The 7,963-nt window shown below is 63.7% G+C and overlaps 1 protein-coding gene across 3 annotated transcripts; it reads right to left on the bottom strand.

The window, feature by feature from the left end:
- Positions 1–2,305: 2,305 nt before the first annotated feature.
- Positions 2,306–7,901, bottom strand: RXRB (retinoid X receptor beta). Of its 3 annotated transcripts, none has more exons than XM_069774104.1 (10): positions 7,744–7,901; positions 6,128–6,351; positions 5,873–6,026; positions 4,409–4,588; positions 4,165–4,328; positions 3,928–4,057; positions 2,940–3,072; positions 2,741–2,832; positions 2,559–2,664; positions 2,306–2,467 (listed from the first exon to the last, which is right to left on the bottom strand). In XM_069774104.1, exons 1-10 carry the CDS (start codon positions 7,760–7,762, stop codon positions 2,320–2,322), a joined length of 1,350 nt encoding a protein of 449 aa, XP_069630205.1. In that variant the 5' UTR covers positions 7,763–7,901; the 3' UTR covers positions 2,306–2,319. The 3 variants fall into 3 exon arrangements, with proteins under 3 accessions (XP_069630205.1, XP_069630206.1, XP_069630207.1); XM_069774105.1 differs by having other exon boundaries at positions 3,928–4,027; XM_069774106.1 differs by having other exon boundaries at positions 6,128–6,224; positions 7,744–7,858.
- Positions 7,902–7,963: the final 62 nt, after the last annotated feature.

Here is a 7,963-nt window from a genome sequence, read left to right as displayed (position 1 = left end):
CCCCGGGCCGGTCCGCCCCCTTGCCCCCCCCCCCCAAGCCCATCTCGGTCCCCGGCCCCGGTTCTGGGTCCGTCCCGTGGCCCCGACCCTGTCCCCATCCCGAGTCCTTGTCCCCAACCCCCTGTCCCCATCCCGTGTCTCTCCTACATCCCTGTCCCCATCCTGTGTCCCATCCTCCCCCGTCCCCATCCCAAGTCCTTGTCCCCACCCCCCATCCCCATCCCGTGTCCCTGTCCTACCTCCCTGTCCCCATCCCATCCCCACTGTCCCCAGCTCCTGTCCCCATCCTGTGTCCCATCCCCTCTGTCCCCATCCCATGTCCTGTCCTACCTCCTTGTCCCCATCCCACATCCTTGTCCCCATCCTGTGTCCCATCCCCCCTGTCCCCATCCCACATCCCCATCCCATGTCCTTGTCCTACCTCGGTCCCCATTCTCTATCCCTGTCCCCATCCCATACCCTTGTCCTATGCCCCTGTCCCCACCCCGTGTCACTGTCCTACATCCCTGTCCCATGTCCCTCTCTCCATCCTAGATCCCTGTCCCACTCCCACGTCCCCATCCCATTATCTTTATGCCTGTGTCCATCACAGCTGCCCCTGTCCTGTCCCCATCCCAGCCCCCTGTCCCCATTCCCTGTCCCCATTCCTTGTCCCCATCCTGACTCCTCACTCCCGCTCCCTGTGCCCCAACCCCTGTCCCCAACCCAAAGGCTGGTCCCCTCCCCTGTCCCAGGCCCTGTCCCCATCCCCTCCCATTCTTTGTCCCCAGCTCTGTCCCGTCCCCTTTCCCTGTCCCATCCCCATTCCATTCCCTGTTCCCATTCCCTGTCCCATCCCCAGTCCTTGTCCCCTGTCCCCATCTGTTTCCCATCCCCATTCCCTGTCAGTGTCCCATCCCCATCCCGTGTCCCATCTCTATTCCTGTCGCCCTTCCCTGTCCCATCGCCATTCCCTGTTCCTGTCCCATCCCCATCTGTGTCCCATCCCTGCCCCATTCCATGTCCCATCCCTATTCCCCTGTCCCCATCCCTGTCTCCTGTCCCGTCCCCATCCGTGTCCCATCCCCATCCCTGTCCCCATTCTGTGTCCCACCCTTATTCCCCTGTCCCCATCCCTGTCTCCTGTCCCCATCCCCTGTCCCATTCCCATCTGTGTCCCATCCCCATTCCCTGTCCCCTGCTCCCCACCCCGTCCCCCTCCCCTGTCCCCCCATCCCTACTCCGCTTCTCCATCCCCACTCTCTGTCCCCCACCCCACAGAGGATCCCCCCCACCCCAGGCAGGACACGGGAACAGGCAGGAGCAGGCAGGGAGACCAGGAGGGAGGAGGGGGGGGTCCTGGCAGGACGTGGCAGCGGGTGCCCCCCCCCCGGCCCCGCTGCGGTCCAGCCCTGGCCCCGGCCCAGGTGCAGACACTCGGCCCTTCACCGCCGGCACAGAGCCGGCACTGTCCGCCGGCGGCCACCGCCATGCCGGGACAGGGAGGGGGGTGGCGGGGATGGGGATGGGGGGGGCCAATATCCCCTCTGTGTGTGTGTGTGTCCCCCCAGCCACAGGGGCTATTTCAGGAACCAGAGCTTTGACCCAAAAATAGCTGCGGTGGGTGGAGGTGGTGGCTGCGGTGGGGAGGCATGACAGGACAGAGGGGATCCCCCCTGTGGTGTTGGGGTATGGGGGGACCCTGTGGTGTGTGTGGGGGCCCTGCCATGGGGGGGCCCCCCCCAAAAACAAGCCCCCGAAGCCCCTCGGTGACTGAGAAGCAGCAACTTTAATCACTGAAAATCCAAAGCGACCAGGTTTGGAGGGGGGGCGGGGGGGAAGGTTCATAAATGCCGAAGCAGAATAAAACCACGGGGCGGAGGGGAGACTTGGGGGGGAGGGGGCTGTAGGACCTACAATAAAAACAAAGCCCCCCCCCCTCAGCAGCCCCGGGGTGGCCGGGGATTCCCCCCCCCACACCCCGGCCCCGGGTACCTGCTGCATAGTTGGGGGGTGGGAGGCGATTCAAAGTGCTATCGGGTGCCTGAGTGGTGGGGGGGGGAGTTGGGGGGGCCATGGAGGGAAATGGGGACCCCCCCCGAGCCCCGGGACACGCTGTTATGGGGGTGTTGGGGGGGCTGCGTCATCCCATGTCCCTTCCCCCGTCCCCCCCACACCACCCCAGGGGGAGTTGCCCCGGCACGATGGCCACCATGGGGGGTTATTTTACAAGGGCCCACATTTGGAGGGGGGGGGGGGCACAGGGGACCCCCCCTCCCCCTGGAGGAGCCCTGTTGCCCCTCCCCCCTCCGTTTTTTTTTTGGGGGGGGGGGGCAACGCTCAGGAGAGCTGGTGGGGGGCTTCGAGCATCTCCATGAGGAAGGTGTCGATGGGGGTGTCCCCGATGAGCTTGAAGAAGAAGAGGTGCTCGAGGCATTTGAGGCCGATGGAACGCAGGGCTGGGAGGCGGAGGAGCAGCTTGGCGAACCTTGGGGGGGCCCAGGGGGAAATTTTAGGTGGAGGGGGCAGGCATGACACGATGACTACAAGACACCCCCCCCCCAAAACCCTTTCTCTACCTGCCCTGTTGCTCCGGGTATTTCTGCTTGCAGTAGGACTCGAGGGAGGCGTAGACTTTCTCCCGGAGCAGCTCTACCTCACCGGGGTTGGAAAGCCCCTTGGCATCTAGGAATACAAAATGGGGTGAAGCGAGGGAGTCCCCAGAATGTGTCCCCCCCATGAACCCCCCCGAGGGCCATACCCGGATTGAAGAGGATGATGGCGCGAAGACAACCCAGCTCCGTCTTATCCATACGCATGTCTCGCATTTTGGAAACGAGTTCGGTCAGCACCCTGTGGCGAGAAGAGAAAAAACCCGGGCAGGTGAGGTGTGTGAGTATGATTTGGGGGGTCCGTCCCCCCCCCAGTAAGACCCCCTAAAATCCCCCCCCAACCCCCACCTATCGAAGATGGCCCCCACGCCGGCGCTGTGAGCACTGTTGCGGTGGACGTGGAGGCCGGTGGCCAGCAAGATCCCGTCTTTGACTGAGATGGAGCGGTGGGAGAAGGAGGCGATGAGCAACTCGTTCCAACCTGCGGCAGGGGGGACGACGCGGCGTTAAATCCCCCCCCTCCCCTGCCCCCCAAAATCGAGGGGGGGCACCCCTGAGCCCCTAACACCCCCCCTCACCTGCCGCATCCCAATCCCAAACACCTCCATGTCTCCACTGGCTCCCACCTCTGCCGGGGCAGGGGCCTCAAATCCCCTCAGGTACCCCAAAACCTGACCCCCATGGGACAGATATTCTTCCCTCCCCCCAGGCCCTTCCCATGGCACAGACAGTCCCCCCTTTTCCACCCCGGACAACCCCATTTAACCCCACAATGTCCTTTCCATGGAGCCAGTGCCCCCCCTGCAACCCACTGGGCACCCCCAGTGTGGGGCAGACCCCCCCCTTTTGTGGGGAAAATCCCCTCCTGGACCCCCAAGTGCCCCTGTCATGGGGCAAATCTGCTCCTGTGGGTCCCCAGACATTCCTTCTATGGGGCAGAACACCCCCCCGTGGGGCAGACCCCCCTCCTGTGGACCCCCCAAAATCTCCTCTGTGGGGCAGACCCCCCCTCCACAGGACACATCCCCCCAGGGCTCCTGAACCCCCCCCTCTATGGGGCAGATCTTCTCCTGTGGCCCCCCAGAACCCCCTTCCGTGGGGCAAATCCCCCCTCCACCCCCCCAAAAAACCTGCTCCACGGGGCAGACATCTCATGCGCAAGACACATCCCCCCGAAGCTCCCCCCAAAACCCCCCTCCATGGGGCAAATACACCCCGGTGACATCCAACCCCCCGCAAGGAGACCCTAAACACCCCCACCGTGGGGCAGGAAACCCCAAGACACCCCTCCCCACTTCGTCGTGGGGCTGGCCCCCCCCCCCTCCATTTTCCTCACCCGCCCGCAGCAAGATGACTTGGTCGTCCAGGGGCAGCTCGGAAAAATGGGGGATCCTCTTGGCCCACTCCACCAGCGTGAAGAGCTGCTTGTCGGCGGCCTGGCAGATGTTGGTCACCGGGTCATTGGGCTGATGAGTAACGTGAAGGGGGGGGACACGTAAAAAGGGTCAGCGAGGTGGCCCGGAACCCCCCACCCCCCGGGGACTCCTCCTGCCCCCGCTCCAAAATAACTCACCGAGCTGCCCCCCGTGCCGGCACCGTCCACGTTTTGGTCCGATTTCTGCTCTACCGCCAACTCGGCTTCTAAAATCTTTTCCACCGGCATTTCCTCGTTGGCATTGGCCCCCAGGTCACCGTCCCCTTCCTTCTCCTTCCCCCGTTGTCGCTCCTCCTGCACGGCTGAGGACGGAGCCGGTGGCGGTGAAGAAGAGAAGAAGATCTGGGAGGTCTCTATCCCGTATCCCGGCGTTCCCAGTTACCTTCCCGTTTCATGCCGGTGGCCAGGCACTTCTGGTAACGGCAGTACTGGCAACGGTTGCGTTGGCGTTTGTCCACCACGCAGTCCTTGTTGTCACGGCAGGTGTAGGTCAGGTCCTTGCGGATGGTGCGTTTGAAGAAACCTTTGCAACCTTCGCAGCTGTACACCCCATAATGCTTCCCTGCGAGGAAAGAAAAGGGGGGGGGTCAGCGGTGGGACCCCCAACTTGGCCCCACACATCCCCAAGGTGGGTGGGTGGAGGGAGGGGAGAGTGTTCTGCCCCAGGGTGGTGGGCTGGGGGCAGGATGGAAGTGGCGTCGTCCTCTGGGGTCCACCTCAAGGAGGACCCTGGTGTCCCCATCCCCATGGCCCACCCCACAGAGGACCCTGGTGTCCCTCCATCCCACCCTGAAAAGGATCGAGGTGTCCCTGTCTGCTGTCCCACCCTAGAGAGGACCCTGGTGTTCCCACATCCCATCCTAAGAAAGATCAAAGTGTCCCCATCCCCTGTGTCCCACCTGAGAGAGGACCCTGGTGTCCCCACGTCCCATATCTCACCCTGAGGAGGATCGAGGTGTCCCCGTGTCCCACCCCAGGGAGGACCCTCGTGTCCCTCTCCTCCATATCCCACCCCAGGGAGGACCGACGTGTCCCCATACCCCATTCTGAACATGCCTGAGGTGGCCCCGGTCCCTGTCCCACCCCAGGGAGAACTCTGGTGTCCTCGTACCCCTTATCCCACCCTGAAGATGACCAAAGTGTCCCCGTCCCTTGTGTCCCACCCCAGAGAGAACCCAAATGTCCCCACTCCCTATATCCCACCCTTAGAGAACCCGAATGTCCCCACAAGAACCCCAAGGAGGAGCCAGGCGTCCTGGTGCCCCATAGGGACACCACAAAAAGTTCAGACGTCCCCACAGAGATCTCACAGAACACCCAGGTGTCCCAATGCCCCACAGGGACCCCACGGAAAGCCCAGTACCCCACAGGGACCTCGTGGAGGACCCTGGCGTCCCAATACCCCATGGGGACCCCACAGAAGACCCAGTACCCCACAGGGATCTCGTGGAGGACCCTGATGTCCCCAGAGACACCTCACAAAGTACCCAGTACCCCATAGGGACCTCACAGAGGACCTTGGTGTCCCCAAAGGGACCTCACAGAGGACCCCGGTGTCCCAATGCCCCATAGGGACCCCACAAAAGATCCAGCCATCCCCACAGGGACCCCACAGAGAACCTGGTACCCCATACGCAGTTCACTGAAGACCCCAGTGTCCCCAAAAGGACCTCACAGAGAACCCTGGTATTGCAGTGTCCCATATGAACCCCATGGAAGATCCAGATGTCCCCGCAGGACCTCACAGAAGACTCCAGTGTCCCCAAAGAAACCCCTACAAAGCATCCAGGCATCCCAGTACCAGCCCCCCAGGGACCCCCCATGGAAAACCCAAGCTCGCAGGTACCTGAGGACCGATCCCCACAGATGGCGCAGAGACGTTTGCCGGCGACGCCAGGACCGTGGGGGTGACAAGGGACAGCCCGGATCCCCAAAGGCGGCTTCACGTCATCTGAACTGCTGACGGGGTGCAGCCCCGAGAGGTTGACCGTGGAGTTGATCTGCGAGAGAGGGGGAGGCAGGCAGGGCCGGTGGGAGCCTCCCCCCCACCCTCACCCCAAAATCCAACACCCCCCCCCAATTTGGGGGGCTCCCCCCTTACCTGGGGGCTACTGACGGGACCGTAGGCGATGGCGGGGGTGGCGGGGAGCCCCGGGGAACCCATGGAGGAACTGATGACGGGGAAAGGGGAGCCCAAGCTGGCGACAGGAGAGTTGAGGGAGGAGGTCATGGCCGAACCGATCATGGAAGGGTGATGGAGGGGGGCTGACGGCTCCGGCGGGGGGGGGGAGGCGCTCAGGGATGAACTGTCGGGGCTCCGGCAGTCTAAGGGAGGGGGGGCGATGGGGGGGGAGTGAGGGACCCCCCCCAACTCCATCAGCCCCTGCTCCCCTCTGGTGCTAAGCCCCAGGGCAGCCTCAAAGCGAACCCCCCCCCCCCCCCCCCAGCCTGGGGACCCCCCCCCACTGCCCTGTGGCCCCCCCCCCCCGAATCCAGGATCTCCCCCCCGTAGCCCCTCTTTGCAGCTTCAGCCCCCCAACACAAGGCCAGGTCCTCCCCCAAATCTGTAAGCTCCCACATGTATCCCCCTTTTTCACCTGCAGTCCCCACCAAATCCACCTCAGGACCCCCCAAAACCCATGAGCTGCCCCACCACCACCCCACTTTGTACCTCAGACCCCCACCCGCAACCATGAGCACCCCCCCAACCTGCCTTTGCACTGACAGCCCTCCAACATCACCTAAAGGCCCCCCCAACCCACAAACACCCCCCTAAAACTTCGTTTTGCACCTAAAGCCCTCTCCAAACCCACAGGCACATGCCTAACACCTCTTTTCACAACTCAGAGCCCCCCCAAACCCACAAGCAGCCCCCTAAAACACCTTTTCACACCTAAAGGTCACCCCCCAACTCACAAACACCCGCCCTAAAACCCCCTTTCACACCTCAGGGCCCCTCCCAAACCCACAAGCCCCCCCCCCAAACCTCCTTTCACACCTCAGAACCCCCCCCAAACCCACAAGCACCCCCCTAAAACCCCCTTTTGCACCTAAAGGCCGCCCCCAAACCCACAAGCACCCCCCTACAATCCCCTTTCATACCTAAAGGCCCCCCCAAACCCCATTTCACACCTTAGGCCCCCTCCCAAACCACCAAGCATCCCCCTTTCACACCTCAGGCTGCCTGAAAACCCAAAGCACCCCCCTAAAACACCCTTTCACACCTAAAGGCCCCCCCAAACCCACAAACACTCCCCTAAAACCTCCTTTTGCACCTAAAGGCCGCCCCCAAACCCACAAGCTCCCCGCTAAAACCCTCTTTCATACCTCAGGGCCCCCCCAAACCCACAAGCACCCCCCTAAAACCCCCCTTCACACCTCAGAACCCTCCCCAAACCCACAAGCACCCCCCTAAAACCTCCCTTCGCACCTCAAGGCTCCTCCCAAACCCACAAGCACCCCCCTAAAACCCCCTTTCGCACGTAACCCCCCCCAAACCTACCAGCACACCCCTAAAACCCCCTTTCGCACCTCAGACCCCCCCAACCCCACCAACTGCCCCCCACCGCCTCTTTTCGCGCCTACAGCCCCCCAACATCACCCCAAAGCCCCCCTCCAGCCCCACAGCCACCCCCCCCTTTACACCCACAGCCCCCCAACATCACCTCAGAGCCCCCCCACCCCTACACCCCAGCCCCCTCCCCCGGCCCTGCTGACCGCGGTCGCTGTCGCCCATCCCGCGTTGCCGGGGGGGGCTCCGGTCTCGGCCCCCCCCTCCTCCCTCCCCCGCCGGCCGCTTTCCCCCCCCCACCCCCCCCCGGGGCTCGGCCTAGCTCCGGGCACCGCCGCCTGCGGTCCCACCGGCCCACAATGCACCGCGCTGCTCCCGGCACCCCCCGCGCCGCTTCCCCTTTACTCCCGTCGAAGTGCCCGTCGC

This window comes from Haliaeetus albicilla, chromosome 29, assembly GCF_947461875.1.
Source record: "Haliaeetus albicilla chromosome 29, bHalAlb1.1, whole genome shotgun sequence".
Classification (NCBI taxonomy): Eukaryota; Metazoa; Chordata; class Aves; order Accipitriformes; family Accipitridae; genus Haliaeetus; species Haliaeetus albicilla.
This window is presented reverse-complemented; position numbering and strand designations above follow the sequence as displayed.